The following is a 27,494-nucleotide window of genomic DNA, read 5'->3' as shown; positions in this document are numbered from 1 at the left end:
TTGGCCCACCAATCTTAAGTAGACACATGATTTAGCCACCAATTAACTGGAACAATTTCCATTGCACAGAAAACCTCTTCAAAAGGGTCCATAGCCGCCAGCAATTTCTTCATTGCAATTTATTCAATTTCTCATCTCAGTAACAAGAAAAGTGTGAACTTTAGTTTCTGGGTACTTTTCAAGATTCAACATTTACATACCCACCCATCAATTAATCAACTAAACCGTGCAACTTTTATAAAGCTATCATCACAGGAACACTTTGATTGAATAAGAAAGGGCAGTTTGTGCAACTTCATTGCTTTGGTGGCGGGGAAGGTTGGCGGTGGGGAAGGTTGGCGGCGGGGTTGGTGGGCAGAAATTACACGAACTGCCCACCCAGACAAAGAAAGGAGAATTTTTTTTTTTTTTTTTTTTTTAAAGGAAGATAGCAGCAACATTTGGGGGATGGAGAAGAAGGAGAGGGAGGGGGGGGTGGAGTTAGAAGAAGAAAGAGAAAAGTAAAAAAAAAAATATATTAAAAAAGTATAATTAAGTATAATAAATTGTCATCCAATTAAAAGAGGACATGTGTACAGCTGGAATCATTTTTGGTATTTTTTTCTCCTTTCACGCGCTTTTGAGAAAGTCATCACACTTTCTTGCCTTGTCACCCGTTAAGGGGTATTTAATTAACTTAAAAGTTGTTAAGGGGGTAAATAAATACAACTTAAGTTTAGTTGCTAAACGAAGTTTTCGTGCCAAGTTCAGGGATCAAATGATGTATTTTCTCTTTTAGATATTTTTTTATTCAATTTATGTGACAATCTCTGACTGATACATAATTTAAAAAATTAAGATTAAAAATCTTAAATATGACCGGAGATCTCAATAACAACCGTAAAACATGTCAAAGTTTAAAATTATAATTTTATAATAAAAAAGGTGCCAATTATTTTCTAAGAAATATTACGTACCACATAAATAAAACGAAGCTAGTAATTGGTATTTCGAAAGTCATAGACATGACTTTTATGGAAGGCTGAGTCAGTTACCATCAAAGGATTAAAAGTTTGATATTTGAGTCCCGACACTATATAATCGCATTTGGTAAGAGAATGTGAAATTTCTCGTTAGTCTAACCCAAAGTGTATAGTAGCGGGATGGTACGGTATTTGAAACTTCTATTTTTAATTTTTTAAAATATTATATCATTACTTTACTAAATTAATTCGGTATGATTTGATATTTTGAGGTACGGTAAATCAGTAACCACAGTTTGTAAGCATGAAATTCAGTTGCTAGCTGGACTGACTGTCTTCTCTCTCTTTCGGTTTCTAGTCTTTGCTTCAGAAAGTCATTTAGAAAGATCCGCTTTTAACATAGAGGATTTCCTTACATTACATACGATATTTGAGTGGGGATTCACTAAGCATGTTTTTGAAAAATTCACTTCATTGATTTAACTTACATATACTCATATAATAGAGAATAATAATGTCTTCAACTATTAAAGAAAAGCTAACACCTTATACATGTAAAAGAAAGTATAAGCACCCCTTCGTAAATCAATTACATAAAAAGGACATTTCAATCAAAATAGATTCGTCAAATTTCAACGTCTAAACAATTAGTTTATATTAATACTAATTTATATACTATTTGTTAGTAATTAAATACCAATATGTATATGTAATTTTTACACTTCGATACAAATACCGTACCAAATATCGATTTTATTTTACCAAATATCATAATATCAAAACAGTGGTATGAAAAATTCATTTGGATATGATGATTCGTATATACGGTAGTCGGCACCATACCAAGATGAATCATCAAAAAATAAAATAAAGGACGAGTTAATTAAACAATTAGATTCTTTTCACTGTTTCGCTACGTAGTAAAAAGGGAAAAAGCCCGAATAAAGAAAGCTAAGCAGAGGTATAGTACAATTTCATCGTGTGCGAATTTTCAATCAGCGCCTTCTTCTCGAACCCTACCATTTATTCAATCTTCAATTTTCTCTCATTCACATCAGGTCAAATCTTTGTTTCTCGTATTCATATTACACAAGATCTGTTCACACATATATATAGTCATTTATAAACGGTTTATTTTGTTTCTCAACGTTTTTGTGATTTTGTTGTATTGATTTATTTAACAGATCGAAATCAGCGATGTTAGGCGTTTTAAGGCGCAAAGTCATTTCTAGCGCCTCTTCTACTTCGGTACCAATCCCTGATTTAGCTTTTAATTTGATATGTTTATGTATTCTGTACAATGAATTACTCGCTCTGTCCCAATTTATTTGACACTGAGATTCAAACTGCATGAACTTTGACCAAATATATAGATGTATGTTTCCACCAAATTGATATGATAAAAGTTGCCTTTTCATGCAGATTTTGAATTTACAACAACAACGTACTTAGTGAATTTATAAATTTTTAATCTTAGAATATTGAGTTTTTTTTTTTTTTTTGATTAAGCACCGGGTGTCCGGGTCTCTTAGAGCCCCGACTAATCCCGGGGGTGCACAGGCCCTCGGCAAGGAGTTTCCCGCCAGTGCACCACGGTTAATTCAGGTTTTACCCAGTCCGATGGCCCTCAGAAATTGTTTGCACCCAGTGGGTTTCGAACTTGAGACCTTGAAAGGGAGCACCCCAAGGCTCAAGTCAATTGCCACCAGGCCAACCCCTGAGGGTTAGAATATTGAGTTAATCTAATCCAATTTAGCTTCAATACTCTCTCCGTCTCAATTTATGTAAATACTTTTTTTGCTTCTCAAGATTCAAACTGTGTGAACTTTAACCAATATTTTAAGATGACCAAATTGATATGAGAAAAGTTGAAACTTATAGTTCTTTTCATGTAGTTTTCAAATACATAAATTTCTAATCTTAAAATATTGAGTTAATATAATCCAATTTAGCTTCAAAGTTTAATCAAATTGACTCTCGAAAAGCAAAAAGTATTACATAAATTGGGACAAAGGGAGTGGCTTTTGTTTTGATATATTTGTGCATTTTGTAAAATGAGTTACTGAAATTATTTGATATGACAACAATTTTGCTTTTTTTTGGGACAGTGTTTAAGGAAATCTCTGCACACGGTTAGACCTGCAGCATCTAAATCAAGAAATCCTTCTGCTGCAGTAGAAGAGGTAATGCCTGATTTTAGGTTTATCCTTTTTTTTTTTTTTGGGTTCTGTATCTTTTCGGAGATTTTTTTTTTTCTAGTAATGAAGTGTTTTGAGTTATTATTTAGAATACAAAGCTATTGCAATTTCATGGAGGTGAAATTTTTGTTAAATTGATTTAGATACTCCGTTTCAATTTGTTTGTCTGGTTTTGATTTGGCACGGAGTTTAAGAAAGCAAATGGTCTTAAACTAAAGATATGTAGAATGTACTAAATTGTCCTTTAATTTTGTGGTCTTAAACACACCATGTGGAAAGTTGGAATTAAAGATTTGCCAGAAAAGGAATGAGGCATTCTTCTTGAAATGGACTAAAAAGGAAAGTAAGACAAACAAATTGAAACAGAGGCAGTATATATTTAGCCACAATTTAAATACTTGATCTGCATTGATTGGTAGTTAATACTATTGATAAATGAATTGACAGAGTCCTTTTGATATTGGTACAGTTTATCTGGAGAAGGAACATTGTTTCACATTGTTTTGTCTAGACTCTAGTGTCGTAAATTGTGAATTTGTTTTGGATTTTTGATACATCAGTTTCAAAATTTGCAGTTCAGTACTCTTGTGATAACTATTGTTAACGTTGCTTTTGGTTTATCCTTAAATTCTCCTTATGCAATGTATCGGTGCTAGCCTTTTGGCTGTGATCGCTCCTACAATATTATGCTCTGACTTAGTAAGCTATTCAAATTCCACAACATACTGTCTATGGAAACTCTTCTGATACTTAACGATTCAGACTCATGTTTTTCTCCTCCGCCTCATTATATTGAACACGAGGCTTCATGTTATTTGTCTTGCTACTGTTTTTATTTTTAATCTCATTTAAAATGTTGTTGTGACATATTTTGAGTGTGAGAACAGATATCAGTTCTTACTAGACAATGTGGTCATGTGCGAAATTTCAGTCAGCTTGTGTTACCTGGTAAGTGTAATTAAGCTATGACGATTCATTACATTTATACTGGTGTCAGCTGTTATAATGAACTCCTACTTCTTAATACAGGGTGCTCATCAAATTTGCGGCCAGAAAGGTTAGTACCTAATATTGCTAAAACACCTTTCATATATTATTTGAAGGCGTAGAGCATGAGTAAGTACACAGTGTACTTTCTCGAATTAGCCATTCTATTTTCTCCTAGGACAAACTCGGTTGAATTCATATAGTTTTCTTGTATGCATTTCTTAGGGACCTAGCTCGGTGTTGTTGGATCTGCTTTGTATTTTCATTTGGTTGAATGAGTAACTAAAAGCCGACACACTCCAATTAATTTACTCTGTGTTAAGAGTGCCAGTGTGTGCATGTCCACAGAGGAGATGGAGATGGTGGACCTCTGTTAGTGAATGTACCTGTGTTATAATGACAGTGTGTGCATATCACATACCTTGATTTTCAAAAAAGAAAAAAATTTAAAGGACTTACACTATTAGGGTAGTTGGTGGAGTTTGATTAGTTGGTTTGTTGTGCACAACTTCAGAGATTTAACATCATTATTATGAAATTGTCTTCAATCATTTGTAATGTCCTAAAGTAATATAATCAATACTCACATATATTGGGATTGATATTTACCTGCTTGTATCTTCCTTTCTTTTACTTTTGTGAATTTTATAATGACAACGACTACGCCTCAATCCCAAACACGTTGGAGTTGGCTATACGAATTTTCTATTTCCATTCCTCTTTGTTCACTTCATTTCATTACTCAGTAGTTTGTCTTTTATGATAAATTAGAGGTTCTCTGAATGTTGTATGTTTCCCTATAACCAATTAAAGAGACTCCTAGCAAACAATCGGCTAATGCAATCTGATTGGCTAACTTATAAACACATGAAGAAGTCTTGACATGAAGCAAATTATATCGAAATCTCTTTTAGCAATTAAAGATCGTTAAGTATGTCATCAATTTTAGCTGTGTTTTACTAATCAAGCCTACATACTTCATTTTTAGTCCAACCAAAATCCATATATTAGTCCTAATTTATAATATGCATTTACCCAATTCGAAGTGCATAGGCGTCGGGAATGTTCGGATACAGCAATTTTTCATAAGGGTACCTTGTTGTGATGCTTGAACTTTCCTTCATTTGTGGTCCGTGAGGATTCATTAGCTGATCCTAACATGTTTGGGATTGAGGCATATTTGTTGTTGCGTGTTAATTAGAAAAATTATGGGACTTGGTGATGTGTTAATTTTCTCTACGCACACCAGTTGTTTATATGAATTACTGCATTGCTTGCAGGGGAGCTGTGACCAATCTTTGCTCAAGTCCAATACTACCAAATTGGAGCAGGCATTACTGTGCAAATAGTGGTATATTTTTATAGCAATTAAGCTTAATTGGAATGTCGATACAAATGAAATTAGTCATGGACATGATTACAGTGAATATGATATTGTTCAAAAACGTTATTTGGTCTCTTGGTATTGTTCCTGCAATTGATCATGGTCCCATCGCCTTATTCTTTAGCGCTTTTGAACATATTAATTATCAATTGGATATTCCTAAGTCAGTTGTACCTTCCCTTTTAAATTATTATCTTCACATCGTTTAGTGAAGTTACCCTTTCCATTTCTTTTCTATTTGATTGTGCTCATATAGATACTAACAGCCTCCCTACCTTCAAAGGTAAGGGTAAGGTCTGCATACACTTTACCCTCCTCAGACCCCACATTGTGGGATTTCACTGGGTATGTTGTTTTTGTGGTCATATAGATACTAAAAAGCATTACAGGTGTCTTCTGATTCCTATTATTGTGCCAAATTATTGGGTGGTGTTAGTTGTGATCATTTGCATATATCTCTTTGGAAGTGGAAGAATTATTTGCATTTCTACCCATAGGATATAGCTAGCTAGCAGTTCCAATGCGGTATAAAGTTCTATATCATCTCTAGCATCAAGACTGTCATTATCATCAACATCGATGCCATCAAGAAGGACCTATATCTTTATTCAATTAGTGGAAATAATTATTGTTAAAGGTATATATGATAAGGTGCTCACTCAATAAGTTTAATATACCCTTTGTTATAGCTTTTAGAATCTGGTGGAGTAGAAATTAAGAATTAGTAGGAAATTGGCACTTTGTTTACAGTTTAAACAATGGGGGAATTTATAAAGTGAATAACTTATGGATTGCTTCCAGTTATTTTGAATTGTTTTTCTTTGACATTTGCTTTCTCCTTTTCTCTGCCAACCTTTTCCCTTATTCTGTATTGTTACAATTACTCACTTTTTTTTCGCTTTTATTTGTCCCTCAATGTTTGTAATGAAGGTGATTCGGTTGACGCTATTGTTCCATATATGGGCGAATCTATAAGTGATGGGACACTGGCCAAGTTCCTGAAGAGTATGTCTTTATTGATTAGTCCTTCAACTATCTTCTGTCTTAGTAGTATTCATTGAGTCTATGTACTTACTTTCTTTCCTCTTTCCTCTTTCCTTATGTGAGCAGATGTTGGTGACAGAGTAGAAGTTGATGAACCAATTGCTCAGATTGAAACAGATAAGGTACATAACTTCTAATATTAGTTGATTTCGGTCACCTTTCTCTTAGGTCTCTGTGGAGATTAATGGCTTATATTTGGATGGTCTTTACTTTGACAGGTGACAATTGATGTTACCAGTCCTGAAGCTGGTGTAATCCAAAAGGTAGAACATATTTGGCTGGCACTGAAACTCTGCTTCGCCCAACTTTGCCAAACCCCAACCGCCACCACCTAGTATGTTACATTTTTGTTTGGTACTCAACAGCTTCTGAATCCGGTTTTGAACACCTGTAGTTTGTAGCCAAGGAAGGGGACACTGTAGAACCAGGCAATAAAGTTGCTATCATTTCAAAATCTGGTGAGGGTGTTGCTCCATCCGAGAAGCCCTCTGAAAAAGCAGCTACTCCAGCTGAAGATAAGAAAGAGGAAAAGGCAAAACCTCAAGTTGAGACAACTCCTGTTAAGGAGAAGCCTAAGGAAAGTTCACCTCCACCCCCTAAACGCTCTCCTACAGAGCTCCAACTTCCTCCCAAAGACCGGGAAAGACGAGTGAGTCAACAATTGATGCTGTCTAATCTCATTTTCATGGCAATACTCATTTATGTATCTTGGCAATTACTACGTGTTAACTTTTACAGTATGTTTTAATGACAGGTTCCCATGACCAGGCTCAGAAAAAGAGTTGCCACACGTTTGAAAGATTCTCAGAACACATTTGCTTTGCTGACGACATTCAATGAAGTTGATATGTAAGTTTGGACTTTGATTTTGTATCGTACTTATTATCTTTTTTTGCTAATATTTCTGCATCTTTATCACACGTTTAATTAAACACGAAACAGAAAATTGATCTAGTTTGATTTGGAAGATCTGAATCTTGATGTTAGGTTTTATCTTATTGAATATCATATACAGCACTCACACAAATGAACAAGTAAGTTTTTAAACAGAAACTGGAATTTAAGGTTATAACTTCGGTTACTCTTTCCAATTTATTTTCCTGGAAGCAGATTGGTCTCTGATCTGACCTAAAGGAGAGGTGTAGTGGGCATTTATCATATATGATGTTTGTTTTGCATCTATGTTGACCTTATGTTGTATTTCTTTCTTCATTGTTGCTCTTTTCAGGACAAATTTGATGAAGCTCCGCTCTGATTACAAAGATGCCTTCGTTGAAAAGCATGGAGTGAAGTTAGGATTCATGTCTGGATTTGTGAAAGTATGAATAGGAAGACTAGTTTCTGTTTGTTTTCCATATTCATTCTCAAACTCTGGCCTAAAATCGTTATATAAATTTCAGGCAGCAGTTAGCGCCCTCCAGAATCAGCCTATAGTTAATGCAGTTATCGATGGCGATGACATCATATATAGGGATTATATAGACATCAGTATCGCTGTTGGTACCCCAAAGGCAAGCTTGCTCTCTCTGACTCAAAAGTTTCAGATTTTACATGGATACTTCTTGCATAATCAGTCTCAATTTGTCCGTCAAACTCTTTTTTCTATGGACTCTGCTTCTTTAGTTTTTGGCAGTGTTTTCATAAATGTTGGAAGGTTCATATCTTCTTTTCTCCTTGCTCTCAGGGTCTTGTTGTTCCAGTTATACGCAATGCTGAGCAGATGAATTTTGCTGAGATAGAAAAGACAATTAACACACTTGCTAAGAAGGCAAGTGATGGAAGTATTTCTATTGATGAAATGGCTGGAGGATCATTCACCATATCAAATGGTGGTGTGTATGGAAGTCTTCTCAGTACCCCTATCATAAATCCTCCCCAGGTATCTATCTTTGAGGTGACATAGGAAGTGGTTGCATTTACCCTGTAGAGCTATCTAACCATTGAGAATTTGCTGATTGATTTTGTAGTCTGCTATCTTGGGAATGCATTCAATAGTCAGTCGCCCAATGGTTGTTGGAGGAAACATTGTCCCAAGACCGATGATGTACATTGCGCTGACATACGATCATAGGCTGATCGATGGAAGAGAAGCGGTGTACTTCTTGAGAAGAATTAAGGACGTGGTGGAAGATCCCCGTCGCTTGCTCCTTGATGTTTGAAGATGAGCAACATCATCTGGCTTTTGATTTGATACGTCAGTGTATACTTGAGTGCACATTCAAACTTAGAACCAGAATAAATGGCGATATCAAAGTTTTGTTGGCCTGATGTTGCTTTGGTCATGATTATTTACTCAGTTGCAGCCAGATATACTTGACATTTGCAAAGAGCCATAAAGATTTTGAGTTCCTTCCGTTTCACCCTTCTACAGAACCATATATACTTTGCAGGATGCTTATTTCTCATTTGGATATATTTATAGTAACTTGAACCGTCTTCGAATTGGTAACGTTTGAAAAGTCATTCGTTGTTGCTCCCACTATTTTAAGACTGATTAAACTGCAATCATCGCTTTTGGGGTCATGCCAATGGCCTTTGGCCACTCAAAAAATGACTATGGACAATCATTTTGGCCTTTCAATTTTTAAAGGGGGATCATTAATTGCAGTTCCATATAGATAAATGGCAAAAGTGCTCGAAGCTCTCTCTTCTATGCTCTAGCAACTTACAAGCACCAAAGTTGATTGAGAGTGTAATCGGACTTACCCAGAGCTTTTCAGTTTTTGTCAAAGTTTGAATAGGCACAAAATTTTAAAACAGGAAAAGAAGATTTTTGAAACTTTTGATATCGATATGCCAATAACATTTGTGTGGTAATACGATTTTTAAAACTTATGGCCTCAAACTTTACGTATCATTTGTGTTTACATAAGCTTCTCATTAAAGGTACAGTATAAAGTTTAATTTGTAGTATGTCACCACATAAACTGAGCATTCTCTAGTTTCATTCCAACGGAAATATATCTACTTATATAGAGTACTAGATGGGCATGCCCGTGCTGCGCACGGGTCCAACATCTTATATTTTTAAATGAAATTTTTACATGCCATAGCTATGTATAAGAGCTATTTATATATAATTACTTTTTTTTAATTAAATTTCGTAGCTTGAAGTTGTATTTTAATTAAATTTTGTAGCTAGATGTTGCATTTTCTATTACATTTCATAGCTACTAAATACAAAAGGGGACGTAGGTGGAGTGGTTATTAGGCATGTGTTTTGCCCTTGCGCTTAGGTTCGAACCCGCTGGCTGCAACTTTTTTTCTGAGAATTTAAAGTTACTATCCAAATAAGTTTGCCTTTTTAGATTTGGAATGTACGTATCCATAGCAGTAAAAAGAAATTAAAAAAAAAAAAACAAGAAAATTATATATGAAAGAACACAACACTAAAATTGCATGAGATTATATTTTGATATGATTGATCCAAGCAGATTCTAACTTGATATTTTTTTCTTTTCTCAGATCTCACGTGAATTTGAAATTATTTCCTATTTTGAAATCTCTAATAAATGTGATGTGGCCCTTCGAGGAGAAAAACGTTGATTTTTTTAATGCAGTGAATAGAAAAAGTGAAAAACATTTTAACTTGTAGGAATTGCATAGCGTGTATTCTGAATTTGCCAAAACAGCAAGCATGTCACAGCTGCGGGGGAAACCGCTTAGATAGGACCACCACCGAGAACACTTGTGCATGTCACAGCTGCGGGGAAACTGCTTAGATGGGCCACGACCTAGAATACTTCTACTTTGTGACTGTTGCTCTGATGTCACAAATTGTACGTTGTTCTTTTTTCAGTCCCTTTGTTTTAATTTTGTACAATACTATATATCTTTCTATATTTTGCAAACAATTAATTATCAGTGGCAGAGCCATATAAAGGATGGAAAAGCGGTCAGTTCAACACCCTTTGTCGGATTATACTACGTGTAACACTATTTACTTATTATTTTGTTTTAGAAGGAAAGGTCAATATTTTAAATCATGAACATTCTCAATGAAAGTCCTAGTTTCACTACTGAATAACTATAAATTTCACATCTTACTCTTAATGAGAAGTTTTCTTTAATCGTGCACACAAATATTATGACATATTTTAAATCACAAATTTTAATAGCTATTTTTATTTCTTAAATTTAATTCCCAATCAAACTATACAATAGAAATCGAGGGAAATAACTTTTTTGCCCTTTTGCATGATATTTTATAATTTTACTATTGAAATTCTTGTCTTTAGTTTCTGAATTTTTAAGGTTTTTTTGCAGGTTCCATAACTTGTTGGTGTCCATGTATTACATCTTGGAATAGAGTTGCCTTTGGTACATAGGAAGCATTTTACATCCTGTATGAGAGTGTGCGCGCTCGCGCACGTGTGTGTTGAATACCCTCGTATTTTTACATGTGTTTACTTTTTTATATTTAATTTAACTTTAATTAGTGAAAATTAGAGGCTCCAATTTATGGCCACGTTGCATCTGTTTGTTGTTGAAATGATAGTGGATCTGAATTTGGTATGAGCTGCTGCTTCCTTTTGGATTTTTCTAGCAATAGCTTGAGTGGCTGAATCGTAAAAGTATTTCCCTACTTGCCTGATTTGCTTGAATATCATGTTGATTTGATGAAGAAGACCAGGGTTTACAATTAATTGATGAAGAAGAGAGGGTTTACAAGGGTCTAAATTTACGTATTACTCTACTGTCTAATATGTTCAAAACTAATCCTCCTAAAAAGAAATAAACAGCCCGCCCATTTCTAAATGTGTACGTATTACTCCCTCCATTTTGGGCTTTTTCATTTTGTTCCAAAATAAGTGGTGTTTTTTTAGGATTTCGAGAAGAAATTGATCTTATTTTTTCAAAATTACCCTTATTTATATAATCAAGAATCATTAAGTAACTTTTCTAAGAAAGAGGTAAAATTTGATTGGGGCTAAGTTAGTAGAAACAATCCTAATTTTCTAGGAGTGAACAATTTTTTAAGTGCTTAAGCTAAAAACATCACTTGGTATGAAACGAAGGGAGTATAAACCATGATCAAGAACATTACTCCCTTCCGTCTCAATTTATGTGCATCATTTGACCCGACACAAAGTTTAAGATCTTTAACCAATGTTAAAAAAATTGTGTGGCTATAAATTATTTCATTAAGAATAAAAGAGGAATTTAAAAGTTAAGTTATTTTTAATAATTATAGAAAGGTAACACTGTTTTTGAGACAAACTAAAAAAGAATATATCAGTGCCCTTTTCAAATCAGATTTTCCACATAATCTTGAGCTATCCCATTCAACATTTTTCACTAAATCTTGTTTGTGAAATTACTTTATTTAAGTTCTCAAATTGTATTTTGATCCAATTCTGTCAAACATATTCACCATTCCGTGCTCCTAAAATTGTTGCTAAGCTGTTAACTAAAGACAACGAGAACAAAAACTAAAAAGTGAATAAACTTTGGAATAAAGAAACAAACTTGGGAAAAGGAATAGTTATTAGCAATGAAATGTCCAATTAACTATGCACTAAAATTCGAATTCCTGATATACTTTAATTCAAATTCAGACTTTCATCACTTAAATTGCAATTCTTTGATCAGTCTTTGACATGAGAACGCCTTAATTTAGTATACGTTTCCAAAAGGACGCATTCCTTTTCAAAAATAGTTACTTTGATTATAATATTACCATGCTTTTTGTGATATTAATTTATTGAAAAATTAGGTCGATATTTTTTGCAAACTCTTAAAAATTAAAGACTTTTCATATATTTAGATTGCAAAAAAATATTTAAAAATTGAGTCCTTACATTAGATCTTTTTTTTTTTTTTTTACCTGAAAACAACTGCATGACATAAAGTCTCTTAATTTTTTAACAACATCCAATATGAACTATACCGTTTTCTTCCAAAAAGAAGAAAAATAGTATCGTTCTAGAGACATCAACTATTTATGCTATATTTATTCCTTTTTTGAGATTTTAATGAGGTTACTTATAATCAAAGATAACTTTCAAACAAATAAAAATAAAATTTTATACTTACTAATATCTGTAGATGTCAATTTCAATTAAATTATACAAAGTATATCGAAAAGATGAAGAAAATTAATTACTTTTCTTAATATAAGTAGACTTTCGTGTTACTTTCTAAAAATTTACGTGATGAGAAAATGACATTTTTCGTTTTGTTAGTTTAAATGGAATATTATTTTATAAAATGTATACTTTAATTATTTTCTTAAACATAAATGAAGATTCAATGCTTCATGATTCATTTAATCATGTTTCCCTATGCTAACAAACACTGCCTAACATTTTTTTCACCCACCCAAAAAAAAGATATATAAAAGACATAAAAAGTATATTCCCTTTTGTCACAATTTGTTTGACATTACTACTGCCTAAGAAACCAAAAAATTATTTCATTAACTACATATTTTTCAAAGATGTTCTCAACATTTTAACTACTCTATCAAGTTCAGATTATAATTTCTTTTTATGTAATTTTTAAGTGTAAATATATATTAAGAAATATATTTATGAATTCATATCAAATATTGAACTGACTGACCGAATACCTTGCATTATTTTTTTAGATGAATGGAGTATAAACTACAACTTACATTGTTCGTATGCATAGAAAATATCACTAAGTATGTGTATCAAATTTAAAAAATAAAATATTATAATACACCAAATAATATCCAAAAAAGAAAGTTAATTTTGTTAAACATGAACAATATGGCTAATCAACCTGCAAACCAACATAATATGCCAATAAAGATTCATATTTCAATATTGTTAACAAATGATTAGATAAAAATAAATATTTTAGGTAACAATATTTAATCCAAATGAAGACCAATTTTATCTGTTAAATTTTTAAAGTTTCACACTGAGCAATTAAAGAGCTGTTAATTAGAGAAATTTCGATTTTTGAGTGCAGTACATGTTTTAATCAAGGTAAAAATTACGCATAGTGACGTGTTTCTTTTAATTGACTTCATGGAATTCACAATTTCTTAAGCCTTTTAAGAGGAGTTTAAAATTTTCTAAATTTATCAAAATTAGGTGTGGCACTTGAGAAAATAAAGTAGGAGTAAAAATAAGATATATGAAGAAGTTAGTACATGTCACATCACTTAAAAAAATTAGCCTAGGGGTTTTGTATTATCAAAAAGGTTTTAAAAGCGTCTTTTTTAAACAATCTATAGTATATGAAACAATAAAAGACAAATATAGTGATAAATATGGAAAAAGACAACCTTTAATTGACAACTCTTAGTTGTAACCTAACCAAGGACTCTAACTAACTCTAACTAAAGACTACAAAAAAATTACATTGGCCCTTATTATATATAGTAAAATATGTTAACCAAAATATTCTTTGGGAATAAACTCATTCTCAAATGCTCAACATAAAAGAGTCTCAATAAAATGTATATCATCGCTCTAATCGAAACTTTCTGAATAACTAAGCACCTTTATGTCATAACCAACTGTGATGATATTCGGGACTAACACCCACAGAGAGACATCAGATATGGGCAATCCTATGGAAATACACAAAAAATGTAATAGTACAATTATACAATGATAACCTGCTCAAAATTGGCACAAAACTCGAAGAGTACAAGATACTGAAAGAAGAGGCTCTCCTTGTAGCAACAAGATAAAAAAGAAAAAGCTGACATTCAGTAGCATCAACTAATGAGGATTGGTCGAGGACAGTACTGCCTATTGAGTTGCTCGATCGCAAAAATTCTGTTACATTCTAACTTCTATACCTTCCTTTGACAGGTGCCCTTTCACAGCTTGAATGGGAACCTGGGGAGAATAATTATACAACTCTCTAGGTCAGTCAGATATCCGTATACATGTATGTATGCATATTATTTTTTTTGGTGAATACCTAACATGTATGTATATTACAACAAGAAACTTAAAAATGCTTTCTTCCAGGATCCATGTACATTACCTATCATACAAAACTTAGTTTAAACACTTTCCTCCCAAGAACTCTAGTTCGACCATGTTAGTATTTATTTTCGCGTTACATTCATTCCTTTTAACCACTTAGAGAACCGTGATACCTTTCTCGGCCTTTTGAATAAGATAAAGTGTAGAGAACCGTGTTGAGAATTTTGTGGGGGGGGGGGGGGGGGGGGGTTCTGGATGTGCAGGCTACCTATTGCATTCCCTTGTACTATACAGAATCTTACGTTTGGAAATGAAAAGGTTTTGCTGAAACTAAAAGATACTGCAAAATATGCAACTTCACGCAATCTTTATAATCTAGAAGATTTTATTTTTTTGATAAGGAGCAATGCAGAAGGACCTTAATAATCTAAAAGAAATTTCTCTTCAATACTTAAGATAACAAATAGTAGCCATAGATATCACTTAAATATGCACTTCTGGAAGAAATAGAAAGCACTTTCAAGTGACGTTAATTAGCTGGCAAGCGGCAGATATCTCTTAGATCCATTTTAGAAGATAGAAAAAAACCCTTTAGGCAAGGCTTTGCAGCTCATTAAACGCATATAGAAGGTGCATGCTATCAGAGACATCAACATCCACCTTTCATTGATTATCCAAGATTAACGTGTTTTTCTCATCTAACTACGTTTTATCTTCGTTTTGAGCTAACACCAATACAGAAGAAGGCATCTTTTTAATATAGCCAACTCACCTCCTTCCTGTGGAAAATTCCAGCAGCAAGGGCAGCAGAAGCATTTGTTTCTCTGAAGACCTCTGAGAAGTGTTCAACAGTTCCAGCTCCACTGCTTGCAATCACAGGAATGCTTACAGCATCTGAAATCAACTTAATTAGGTCTGTATCAAATCCTTTTCCTTGACCTGAAAAGACATCAAAAGAACAATAATTAGGCATTACAGTGTCCCAAAATACATTAAATGGATTGTTGCAAAAAGACACCCACAGGTTGTATGACTAGTCTATTATCCTAACAAGTAATGAACCACAAGACAGCAAACTTTGGAGTAGAGCTAATGGGTGAATGAAAATTCTGTCCTAATAAGGCAAAGAAAGAAGTCATATCAAGAGTGGCCAACTATGCAAGTTTTGTATAGTTTCATTCACAAGTACCATGGATCATACCATGTAAGTTAATCAAGGAAAGAAATAGCTAAGATGATAAGAGAGGGTCGCTCAGATGGTAAGCACCCTCCACCTCCAACCCCAAGGTTGTGGGTTCGAGTCACCAAGGGAGCAAAAAGGAGGGAGCTCCTTGGGGGAGGGGTTAAAAAAAAATAGTTAACCTTGCTCCTATAAAGTTATTAGAAGTAGCACATCTCTTTTTGGTAACTAACTTGATTTCGTTATCAGAGAGAACAGTGTACAGCACAAATGGAGTAATTGTGGACTTATAGTCCCCACAAACACTGAAGGGAAAAAACAAAAATCAGTACACAGACAAGGGAAGGCGTAATATAGCAAATACTCCTTCCATCCAATTTTAAATACAATGTAAGGTAACAAAAGTGGGTCCAAAGATTAAGCTTTGTTCTTTAACTTTTCATAGATTTGAACTTCTAATACAACAAAAGTGAGTTCTGGGAATACTATATCGCAAACAAAAGCAGAAAGGATATGTAAATCCTACTGCTGCTTGGCAACTGTTACAGTAGAAATACCAAATTATGGCGCTGACCACCTTGTCAGACTCATTCTAACACAACCTGAAATATAGGATAAATATACGTGAAGTTCATGAACAACGTACCATCACAATCAATGCAGTTTAGCAGTATCTCCCCAGCTCCCAATTCCTCAACAGCTTTCGCAAGCTCATAAGCTCCAATAGGGCGACCTTCTCTCCCACCACTCACCTTGAAACATAGAATTAAATTGAACTTAGGTGAAGATATATAAATTATCAACCGTGAAAAACAAAAGATATATAAATTATCAACAGTGAAAAACAATCTTTGATATTCCATGTGACACCAATAAGAGAAAGATACTACAAAAATACAACAATATACCCAGTGAAATCCCACAAGTAGGGTCTGGGGAGGGTAGAGTATACGCAGACCTTACCCCTACCCTGGACGTAGAGAGGCTATTTCTGATAGACCCTCGGCTCAGAATAAACCAAATATATTACAAAAATAACGGTGTGTAATTTATAATAGAAAAGAGTCACTGCTCACCGTGCACTGGTACCACGCGTATTCTTCTCCATTTGGACCTGCAACCAGTAGACACACTTCAGTCAAATTAATATTCCCTTCTTGTCCCCGTTTTATTTTGGACGAGTGAGAATGTGAGATGACATATAGCAAGAGATTTTCTTTTTACTTCCCCAAAATTGACACAAATCTGATAAGACGGTGTGCATGAATGCATTTCTGATATGCTAAGGATATATAACCGCCAAGCTATACCCCACGGACCTGCTCTCCTTTTTTTTTTCCTCCCAGGGAAAAAGAGGGAGGGGGTTAAGGAGCATCACAAGGTATAGCTGGAACTTCACAAAACAACCTCAAATGTATAGACACCACATTTAGACAGCAAGTCTCAAACATATAGCAGCACATGTAAGTTGATGTTCATCTCTAATTACAACACCCTGTTTCCTGTTTTGTAAGTTGATGTTCTTCTTCCCAGACCCCACTTGTGGGATTACACTGGGTATGTTGTTGTTGTTGTCTTCTTCATCAAAAAAAAAAAAAAAGACGCTCTTGGGCAAAACGATTCTCTTTCTACGAGGAAACACTGGATGCAGATAAACTACTAAATTGCTTTGGAAGAGAATATCTGAATGCAGTTACCTGGGCTTCTCACTTTCACAGTCCTGAATTCCACAGCCTTGGGGTCCTTCACATAAACCCTTCGAGGATCAATGCTTACAACTACTGCCTACAATATTACAATACATCAAACCACATTCAACAATTTTTTGGTACAACTCATCCAATAACAATGAGTATGCTATTATACATGAAAGCAAGCAGGCAAAGGAAAGCACTTATAGACTAATATGTCTAAGTCACTCTTCATCAGTGAAGACTGACGAGAGAAGAAAAAGGTAGTTTCCACATTAAAAGTCAAATCTTGGCAGTTGGAATCCAAGCTATTCAACCTAGGATAGTGACACAAAAATGTGTTATCATTACTAGCACCAGCAGACAAAGACATCACTATCTGAAGAAAATAGCATAAAGTTATACATGACTTCAAATCTACCTGATTTCCATAAACTCGGGAGATCTGCTCTAGACTGCTCTTTCCACTTTTCACCTTCAAAGACAGTAAGCGAAACGAAAAAAACAGATTAATGTCACAATAAATAAGGAAGTATTTTTTTCTTGAAAACTAAACAGATTAATTTTCATATAAGCTGAGTATCACATACTCCAGATTTTAAGTATTCTTCCGCAGCATAAACGGCATCACTTCCAATAGAAATTTTGTCTGCTCCAGAACGAAAATATTCTGAAGCAACTTCCAAACTAGAGTAGTATCTGCGAAGTAAATCCATATATCAACTAGTGAACTTTGATAATTATCCACGTTCCCAGATGAACATTATTCAATTTGTCAACTCAGTTTGAGGCAACCAATATGGAAGATTCAAAGCAAATGATTAGTGATGTATGAACAAGATAACAAGTAGACATAAACCTGCCATTTCCATCTTTGAAGTCTCTAATACCACCTCCAACGGTTAATGGCACAAAAACATTCTCTGATGCATACCTCAATACCTAAATGACAAATCAAGTAGCACAAATTATCACCAACCATCCTCTTGACCGGGAACGGTTTTAAATAATTTACTCAGAATATTGAACTAAAGAAAACTATAAGAAAGTACAGAACAGACCTTCAACATTGGCAGATCGCCCAAGGGGAAGTCTCGGAAAGCAGTAATATTTAAAAAGCTAACCTAAAACCACCGAAAACAACTAGTTAGTCTATCATCAGGATATGGTAACATAGATTTATGGATAACTAATGCTAAGGTAAACCTCATCTGCCCCATCCTTGTAATACTGTCCAGCAAGATCCACTGGCTTGCCAAGGTTTCTCACCTTCAGGAAAAACAGTCATGTTCAAATAAAGTAGCAAGTATTGGAAAATTAGAATCAAGTAAAAGATCCACATGGCTTCAGCATAAGAGCCATAAATTTCAGATGTCAAAAAAACAAAATATTCCAATACAGCTATACAACATAGTTAGATTACTGATCAAAAAGTATTAACTAGGTGCATCAAGTAACATACACCAAGAACCTTAAGAGGCCATAAACCAGCTAGCTACTTCCTCGTTGTCTTTCTATTGCACCTTCTCTTTCATTTAGATATCTTACAGGTAGAGAAACCTCTTATCACATATGCCACCAGGTCTGGTAGCCCAAAACTTGCAACTTTTTAGCGTCTATTTTCTAAACAAACAAATAAGAATAAAGAACTAGCAATTTTTTTCCTTTTTACAGCGGAAGAATAAAATCCCTTTATTTTTAGAAAAAGAAGAATGACAAAACTTTATTGTCCTTAATCCCTTTTACATCTCTTGGCGATCTCCTTTTCCAAATAAATTTTGTTGTTTTTTTTACTTTTCCAAAAACAAAAATTGTCGGCTCTCATTTTTGTCTGGTGTTTGTGATTTAAAGTGTCCGCTTTCAACTGTTTGCAAATCAACTACAGCATTGAACTGCTTCAAAGATTAATTTGAATTGACAGAGCTCAGAAGGAGCTGATGGTTAAACAATGACTAATGCTCCCTTACCTCATTTTCTTTTGTGTGCTCTCTAACATCATATTGGTCTCCTTTGGTTACAACCAGATCACCTTTATCATTCGTCCTCACATCAAGACATGCAATAACCTGAGTAATCGCAAAATTTGCTAACTTCAGCAATACAAACAAATCAAAATTATGAGAATCAAGTTACTACTATGAAGAATGTGACCTACCCTTTTTGCAAGTTTGGAGGCATTCCCTTGGACTAGCTTCTGTCTTGCGTGAAGTTTTCATGTGTTAGATGCTTTGAACAATTAACTTGAGAAGTATAGCATTAAGTCATAAGCATCATTAATACCTGCGTTTTCCCAGATTTTGGATTCAAGAACCTCCTCAATACAGAAAGGCCAACATCTGTAAAAGTATTCCAACAGTTTAAGGAGAAAGTAATTATAAGAAAAAAATTAAACAGTTTAAGGGGATGTGTGTGTGTGTGATATATACATAAATGTGTGTGTGTGTGTGTGTGATCCCTCTATTTACAACTTTAATATTGTGCTTAACCATAAAGGATAAAAAATTAAAGAGGGTTATCTCTGAGCTCTTCAAAGATGAGAAAAACAAATTTAAGTATCTATGAACGACATGCAAAAGGTTAAAAAGGGGCTTGAACTATTAATGATTTAAAAAATTGGCTATCTCCTTAACAAATTCTCCAATGATGTTTGACTGGTAGTGTTTACATTATGATCGCTTCCATGCCAACATATTTTAATTGATCAAACATACAAAGGTTAAAGAGAGTTTTGTCATAGTTAACTTTTTCTTTTCATGCTTCAAAACAATTGAGGAAGTCACCATACCACCACTCTTCTCGGGATGAAACTGAACTGCATGGACATTTCCCCTCTGAATGGATGCTATGAAATTGTCACCATACTTGCAGGTCGATGATATCCACTCTCTATTATCATCTGACTAAATCAGGAGAAATGTTTGAATCAAGCTGTTTGCCAATTTATTAAATAAACTTAAAAAATGAGAAAAATGAGGATGGAGTCACCATCAATATATATTTACTCAATGAGAAGTAGTACCGGCATTGCCCGATAAGAATGTACGAAATAGACATGGGAATTTCCAATGTCATCCAAAATTTGAGTATCTTTTGCTATTTGAAGTGCATTCCAGCCAATATGAGGTACTCTGATCCCTTTAGAAGAGTCAAATCGTCCAACTACTCCAGGAATTAAACCAAGACCCTTTACTGATAAACATGTTGGAAAGTCAGTTTCTCGGATGAAGTAGCTATATATTAAAATGATGTATGAAATTGCGGCAAACAAATAAATATATATTGTTGGAGAGTAACGATCACTTGAGTTTGAAAGATGGATTATGCAATCGAAATTGACATCCAAATATACTTGTAACTGGAAAAGTGAAACCAAAGGACTCAATGTATGACATCAATAAGGTAAAAATGTAAAGCAGGTGGACAGCCCAATCAATTCATTTCGTAGATAAATTCTTATAGCTGAAACTGCAAGCCTTGGATCCTCATCCATGATAATATAGTCCAAAATATACAACCATTTTAAATACTGAAATGATCCTGTTTGTTATTGCAGCAGACATAATCTCATAGTCCACAAGTTAAGCGTCTTGCTGCACAAGGACCATTTTTACAGTCAGATAAAAGCGATTTGAACTCAATTAATATGAAATGTCTAAAGCCATAAATAAACTAAATGTCAGTTTGTGACCTGGTCCATTTTCTTCACTTGACTCAAAAAGTAGCTGCAGTCCAAGACAAATGCCTAGGAATGGGCGATCTTGCTCAATGTAAGTACAAAGTGCTTCAGCCATTCTGCAGAACAAGTTTCCCATAATTTTCAGAGAAGCTAAAAAAACTTAATTTAAATGGACCAAGAAAGTAAAACACGAAAATCAAAATAGTGACACATGAACTTTCTATAGACATGTTGTAATCTTTGCAAAAGCTTTAACCAAGATAAATTAGTACAATGTATTTTTAACTGGTCTTTCAAATATTTTGTTGTGCCTTTTTTAGTTCCTTCTGGCAGAAGAAGTCTTGCAGTAAATACTAAATACTGGTTGATTACTCTCAAGCAAATACACAGCTTATCTTGTACATAGACATGGAGCAAGAGGTTGTATTATCCCAGAACCATGCTTGAGTTATGAACTTCCCACACGAGTAAAATTATCAATAGGTATTTTACCTGTTTATTTACAACTACAAGTACTTAACAAATAAAGAAGCCCATCCTTATGGATTATGTGGGAGAGAATCATACCCCTTCTTGTTTAGCACATCCATGGCAGGAGCAAAAGCACCAACCCCAGGAAAAATGAGCCGTTTTGCTTTCAAAATGTCCTCTGGTGTTTGGACCTGGAAGACATTGAAAAAATAAAGTACGGAAAGAGAGCAACCAAAACTCTAAATGCATGGATACTTTCTCCCTTTTGGCTTTGGCTTGCGCTTGCAATAAACTTTCCACAAAATAAAAATAAACATAAGAATTACTTCATGATTCGTCATCAGCGATTAAGGGGCATGCTTATCCTCAAATTCTCAAAGGACAAACACTTAAGGTTGATATGACAAAGAGCAAATAACATTTCAAGGGTAAATTTCCTAAAAAGGACATTCAATTGTTTGTCAGCCAAGACTTTAGGAAACAATAAGCCGCGGTAATTCCAGTTCCACTGCTTTATAAGATTGCAAACTTCATTTGTATGAACATAAGAGTACCACTGAACTATGCTAATGATGTGCAAATGGAAACAATTGATGCCATACATACATTCTTCTTTGATTAGTATTTCTCTAAATTTCCTACAAATAGACCTCAATTTAAATACTTAAAAAGAAGTAAAAGTCACAAAAGCAGAAAAGGAAATTAAAGGTGGACCTTACATCTTTGATGTCGAAACCGAGATGTTTAATTGCATTCCTCAGACTTCGTACATTGCCAGCACCATAATCAAGTAGAGTTATCACTGCAAACAAAAAGCAATCCTACCAGTCAATAGATAATCATAGCAGCAAGGATTACAATCTCCTACAGGGCCATCATACATTAAGACATCATCTTACACATAATTAACCGTGTACGTAGATTTGCGAATTATTAAGAGTTAATGGTCAAAAACACACCTAAACTATCTCATTTTCACGAGTTTCATACCTCAACCATCCATTGTTCCCTTTACCTACCTAAACTATCAGTTCCTTCGTATTAAAACACGCCTCGATGCTGAGTTGGCCAAATATTTGAAATCAATGACAACAGGATCATGTAGGGTGTGTTTTAATATATAGGAGTGATAGTTTAGGTAGGTAAATGAAACAATGGATAGTTGAGGTATGAAATTCGCGGAAAAAGTGATAGTTTAGGTGTGTTTTTTAACATTAACTCATTATTATTTACAAGTCAATAATAGATGATTATGGCAACGAGCATTACAATCACGTACGCCGCCATCACACAATTGAGACATCATTTTACATATAATAAACGTGCATTTGCATAGTATTAATTATTTAATTGTTAACATGAGGAAGAGAAATTGAGAAACAGACCAGAATCATCGGTGGAGGCTCGGACTGAGAAGCTTCTAGAAGATTTGCAATTGAGAGGTTTGGCATTAGGTTTGAAACGAAGAGATTGAGAAGATGAGGAATACGACGAAAACGACGCCGTCGATTCAGCTGTTAATAACTGTGAACTAGCAGTGAAACTCGCCGCCTCCATTTTCTAAGCTCTGGTTTCTGGTTTACATGTGTAAATTATATGTTATAATATGTTATAGTGAAGAAACGGCTACATTTGGCAATTGGACTGAACTACAAAATGAAAGAGTAGATTTTAAAGATTAGTGTTCTTTCTGTTTCCCTTTTGGATCAGCTTTAACATTAACTGGTAGTGGATTTTGAGTCCATATTTAAAAACTTATTGATTTGGGCCGATAGGTAACACGCCGGGCAATTCGCCCTTCTTTTGGGGTGGTCTTTAAATTTTGCCCTTCATATTTGAAATCTTTAAATTTTGCCCTTTGCTAAATCCTATGGGTTTCAGGTTCGAACCCCCACACAGTCAAAATTTAAAAAAAAAATCGCAAGTCAAAGTTTAAATTTCGCTATGCCCCCATCGGCATACACTTGTGAAGGAATTAGCAAAGTTATGCCGGACCCGGCATACTTATGCCTTATGACAGACTTGGCATAAGTATGTCGGTTCCGGTATAACTTTGATAATTCCTTCATAAGTTTATGCCGGATCCGGCATAAAAGTTTGCCCATTAAAAGTATGCCCCCATCGGCATAAACTTGTTAAGGATTTACCAAACTTATGCCGATGGGGGCATACTTATGCCTTATGGGCAAACTTTGCCTTGAAGCATATATATGTATTTTTTCAAGCATATATACCAAAGTTACATGGAAAAGTATTATGCTGCAACCAAATGTCCATCCCAGATACAAATTCACACTTTGGCTGGCAATACAAGGTAGATTAGCAACTGTTGATAGACTTCACAAATTTGGCATTCAAGTGCCACCTGATTGCATCTTTTGTGGGCAGACCCAAGAAACATTTTCCCATCTTTATTTTGAATGCTCCATCACAAAAGGGTTGTGGTACAGATTGTTGGTATGGCTGGGGTACACTAGAAGAATAGGGGGCTGGCAAGATGAAATCAAATGGATCTCACACATTGCTAGACACAAATCAGGCCACTGCTCCATTACTTGCTGCATTTTTGGTATGCTAGTGGCATTGGTTTGGAGAGAAAGGAACCTATTCAGATTTCAAAACACTCAGTTTCTTCCTGATAGACTCTGCAGAGAGATTGCACAACATATTCACATCCAAGGCAGGAACAACTTCAAATGGCAGAGAGCTCTTGCTGCTATGAATTGCTATCCCTAGCTAAGTGTAGTTGATTGAAATTGGCTGTTGTTTTTTTAATGTAATAGTTGCTCCTAGTTTGACTTATACAAGTTAGTGAGTAGGAATTTTACCATGTACAGTTGAAGGTCAGCTTCAACTTTGTGCTGTACAAGTTTTTTGGATGGAATAAAATAGACTTTCAACAAAAAAAAAAAAAAAAAAATTTGCCTTATAAGGCAAAGTTTAAATTTTGTATGCCCCCTCCGGCTGACTTTTAGTTATGTTTAACTAAAAGTCTACCGGAGGGGGCAGACTTTGCCTTGAGGGGCAGACTTTTAGTTATGCCGGATCCGGCATAACTTTAACTTTTTCTTAAAGATTGTATGTTGGATCCGGCATACACTCCCCCAGTCCTGCCTTGCGAAATTATTTTTTTATTTTATGCCTGAGCGGGGGTTCGAACCCAGAACTTCATATATTCGCTCATCTTTCCAAGCAAAGGGCAAAATTTAAAGACCACAAATATGAAGGGAAAAATTTAAAGACCACAAATTTGAGGGGCAAAATTTAAAGACCACCCCAAACGAAGGGCAATCTGTGCAAAAAAATGTAACACGCCCTGGGCTTCGAGTCCATCTTTCAGAAATTCACTGAAGGTCTTGAGTGGTGTTTTGGGGCTACTTTGAAAGAAGAGTAACTTACATAAATAGTTATAGTTTCTAGGTATCTAATCAACCGTAGCTACTGTTTTTGAGCTATGTTTTACCTGTTTCGCTTGTATTCGGGTGTGTTCCAATGCACAGTTCCAAAAATACAGTCAGTCAAATACATATGTGTATAGATCAATCGAACAACACATACAGTCAAATACTTTACTTCGCCAAAATAGAGTCAGCCAAACAAATATGTATATATATCAGTCAAACAACACATAAAGTCAAATACAACTAGTTTGCCCAAAAATACAATCAGCCAAATACTTACAGTCAAATTTTGGAACTGTGTATCTAAATACACCTGAATACACGCGAACCCGGTAAAGCATAGCTACAAGTTGTAATTACAAATACCTTATAGCTATGATTTGTAATAAAATTAAAATGTAGTTATTATACTTAAATACCTCTTATATGTTAGCTATACAATGTAAAAATTTCTTGAAAGAAATGGAAAGAACGGAAGAATTAGCACAGGGTAGCCAATTTTCACCCTATTATTTAAGTTATAATACAAATGTCTAAAATTAGCCAACTTGTAGTCAATATTGATAAACTTCAAACAGAAACGTTGTTGATCCTTCTTCGCTTCTTCTAACTTGACTAATAACATGGAGAAAATCTAAAAAACTTAACCTACTAGTAGAAATAGATATGGCATTTAAACAATGAGTTTACATAGTTGATAAATGAGTTATTAAGTGGTTCGATACTAACTTTGAATTTGGAATTGAGTGGTTATTGGAAAAGAACATTACGTTTGCAAAAAATAGTTTATTGGTTTCCTTGATACTTATATAAAGTCAGAGTGGTTATTTCCTTGAACAATATAAAGTTTAGTGGCCAAATATACCATGTACTATTAAAAAAGGGCTAAATATACCCATACCGTTATACTCTTGGTTCGAATATACCCTTACTCAGCTAAAGTTGTTCAAGGTGGACATCCAATCCTATGTGGCACTAGCATTTGATGAGGTGGACACCACGTGGCATGACACCTCAACACCCCTAACCCATTTTACCCCTCTCCTCTATTTGTTCTTCCACCGCTAAGATTTCCTTCCCCTCCACCATCATTGCCACCACCATTGCTCCTCTGCTTCTCCGTCACAATAGTTGCAGCTCAAAGGTTTAAAAATACAACCAATAAATGGCTCACACTAAATGGTAACTTCTGATACGTAACTGCGGTGCTTACTTCCCGAAACTGTGAGTTTTCTTTTTCCAACTTTGAGTCATATGAAGAATTCTCGGAGGGCGTAAAAATTTGGATTTTTATTTAGGAAATTGAAATTTTTTTAAATTGTCCCCCAAGTGCGCTTTAGTAGTCTAGAATTTTTCACCATTTTTTTTTGTCATGATAATTGATATAGATGCAAAGAGGTTAGATGAGTTATTCATTTGAAGTCATCCTGCACCGCGCTTTCTCAAGTTTTTGTCAGGACTGGGTGTGGGTAAGATTCCAGTGACTATAAGATAGGTGATAAAGAAGCCTAATAATGCTTTCACTATAATCAAGAGCCAAAGAAGTGTAATTTTTTTGCTAATTCACCTTCTCTTTCAGTTGTGACGGTAAAGAAGTGTAATTTTTTGCTAATTCACCTTCTCTTTCAGTTGTGACGAAAAAGCAGAGGAGCAATGGCAGTGGCAATGATAGTGGAGGGGAAGGAAATCTTAGCGGTGGAAGAACAAACAGAGAGGAGGGGTAAAATGATTTAGGGGTGTTGAGGTGGCATGTTACGTGACGTCTACCTCATTAAATGCTAGTGCCACGTAGGATCGGATGTCCATCTTGGAAAATTTTAACTGAGTAAGGATATATTCAAACCAATGGTATAACAGCAGCGGTATATTTAGACCTAAAGTATAAAGAATGTTATATTTGATCCTTTTTCAATAGTACAGGGGTATATTTGACCCTTTTCCGATAATTTTAATGCAATAAAGTAAAAGTCGACTATCCATGACAAATTCAACGCGAAATTGAAAATACGGTTAGGAAAGCTCTAAGTAATTAAACCTGATTGGTTAGATATTGTGGTTGTTGATTCCAAGGAGTATATTTGAGGGTCAAAAAGGTTCTCGAAAATGTTGGCCAAGTATATTTCCTCCAGAGATTCTGTAAAACCTTTTTAAGAAAAAAAGTATATTCACAAGTATAATATCCAAACAACTTTTTTTATCTAGAAATGTTTGCATCACCATTCACGCCTAAGGAATAGAAATAAAAGTAGTTCATTGTGGTAGAAGAATAATATGGAATATAAAAATGGAAAAGAACACCAATGTCCACTACATAAAAATAATTAACCTTTTATGTCCCCCTTAATTTCATACTCTCAAAATTATTTATCCTTCCTACCTATTATAGCTTTTGTAGATAATTGTCTCTTTTTTTCTTCTCTTATTTTTTATTTCTACACTTCTTATCTTCTTTTCTTGTTTTCCTCTTTTGAGCCGACGATCTTTCGGAAATAGGCGTCCTATATTTCAAGGTGGGGTTAGGTCTGCGTACACTCTACCCTACTCAGACCCCACATGGTGAGATTCTACTGGGCTTGTTGTTGTTGTT

General features: G+C 34.6%; 2 protein-coding genes across 3 annotated transcripts; one reads left to right on the top strand and one right to left on the bottom strand.

Moving 5' to 3' along the window:
- Positions 1-1,854: 1,854 nt before the first annotated feature.
- LOC132616629 (dihydrolipoyllysine-residue succinyltransferase component of 2-oxoglutarate dehydrogenase complex 2, mitochondrial-like) lies at positions 1,855-8,933 on the top strand. 2 transcript variants are annotated; one of them, XM_060331177.1, is made up of 16 exons: positions 1,860-2,020; positions 2,147-2,210; positions 2,472-2,567; positions 3,071-3,145; positions 4,048-4,108; positions 4,190-4,217; positions 5,428-5,498; positions 6,462-6,536; positions 6,642-6,697; positions 6,794-6,838; positions 6,970-7,224; positions 7,330-7,424; positions 7,804-7,894; positions 7,976-8,086; positions 8,260-8,454; positions 8,543-8,933. In XM_060331177.1, exons 2-16 carry the CDS (start codon positions 2,160-2,162, stop codon positions 8,732-8,734), a joined length of 1,497 nt encoding a protein of 498 aa, XP_060187160.1. In that variant the 5' UTR covers positions 1,860-2,020; positions 2,147-2,159; the 3' UTR covers positions 8,735-8,933. The 2 variants fall into 2 exon arrangements, with proteins under 2 accessions (XP_060187161.1, XP_060187160.1); XM_060331178.1 differs by lacking the exon at positions 2,472-2,567 and having other exon boundaries at positions 1,855-2,020.
- A 5,098-nt stretch (positions 8,934-14,031) lies between these two features.
- LOC132617353 (imidazole glycerol phosphate synthase hisHF, chloroplastic) lies at positions 14,032-23,195 on the bottom strand. Its single transcript, XM_060332344.1, has 19 exons — positions 22,892-23,195; positions 22,226-22,308; positions 21,603-21,697; positions 21,048-21,151; positions 20,379-20,548; positions 20,145-20,259; positions 19,640-19,695; positions 19,515-19,553; positions 19,327-19,425; positions 18,566-18,628; positions 18,421-18,483; positions 18,219-18,301; positions 17,950-18,058; positions 17,781-17,834; positions 17,366-17,453; positions 16,745-16,782; positions 16,315-16,420; positions 15,261-15,427; positions 14,032-14,395 (listed from the first exon to the last, which is right to left on the bottom strand). The coding sequence occupies exons 1-19, from the start codon at positions 23,061-23,063 to the stop codon at positions 14,336-14,338; spliced, it is 1,764 nt and encodes a 587-aa protein (XP_060188327.1). The 5' UTR covers positions 23,064-23,195; the 3' UTR covers positions 14,032-14,335.
- Positions 23,196-27,494: the final 4,299 nt, after the last annotated feature.

Source organism: Lycium barbarum, chromosome 11 (assembly GCF_019175385.1).
Source record: "Lycium barbarum isolate Lr01 chromosome 11, ASM1917538v2, whole genome shotgun sequence".
NCBI lineage: Eukaryota > Viridiplantae > Streptophyta > Magnoliopsida > Solanales > Solanaceae > Lycium > Lycium barbarum.
This window is presented reverse-complemented; position numbering and strand designations above follow the sequence as displayed.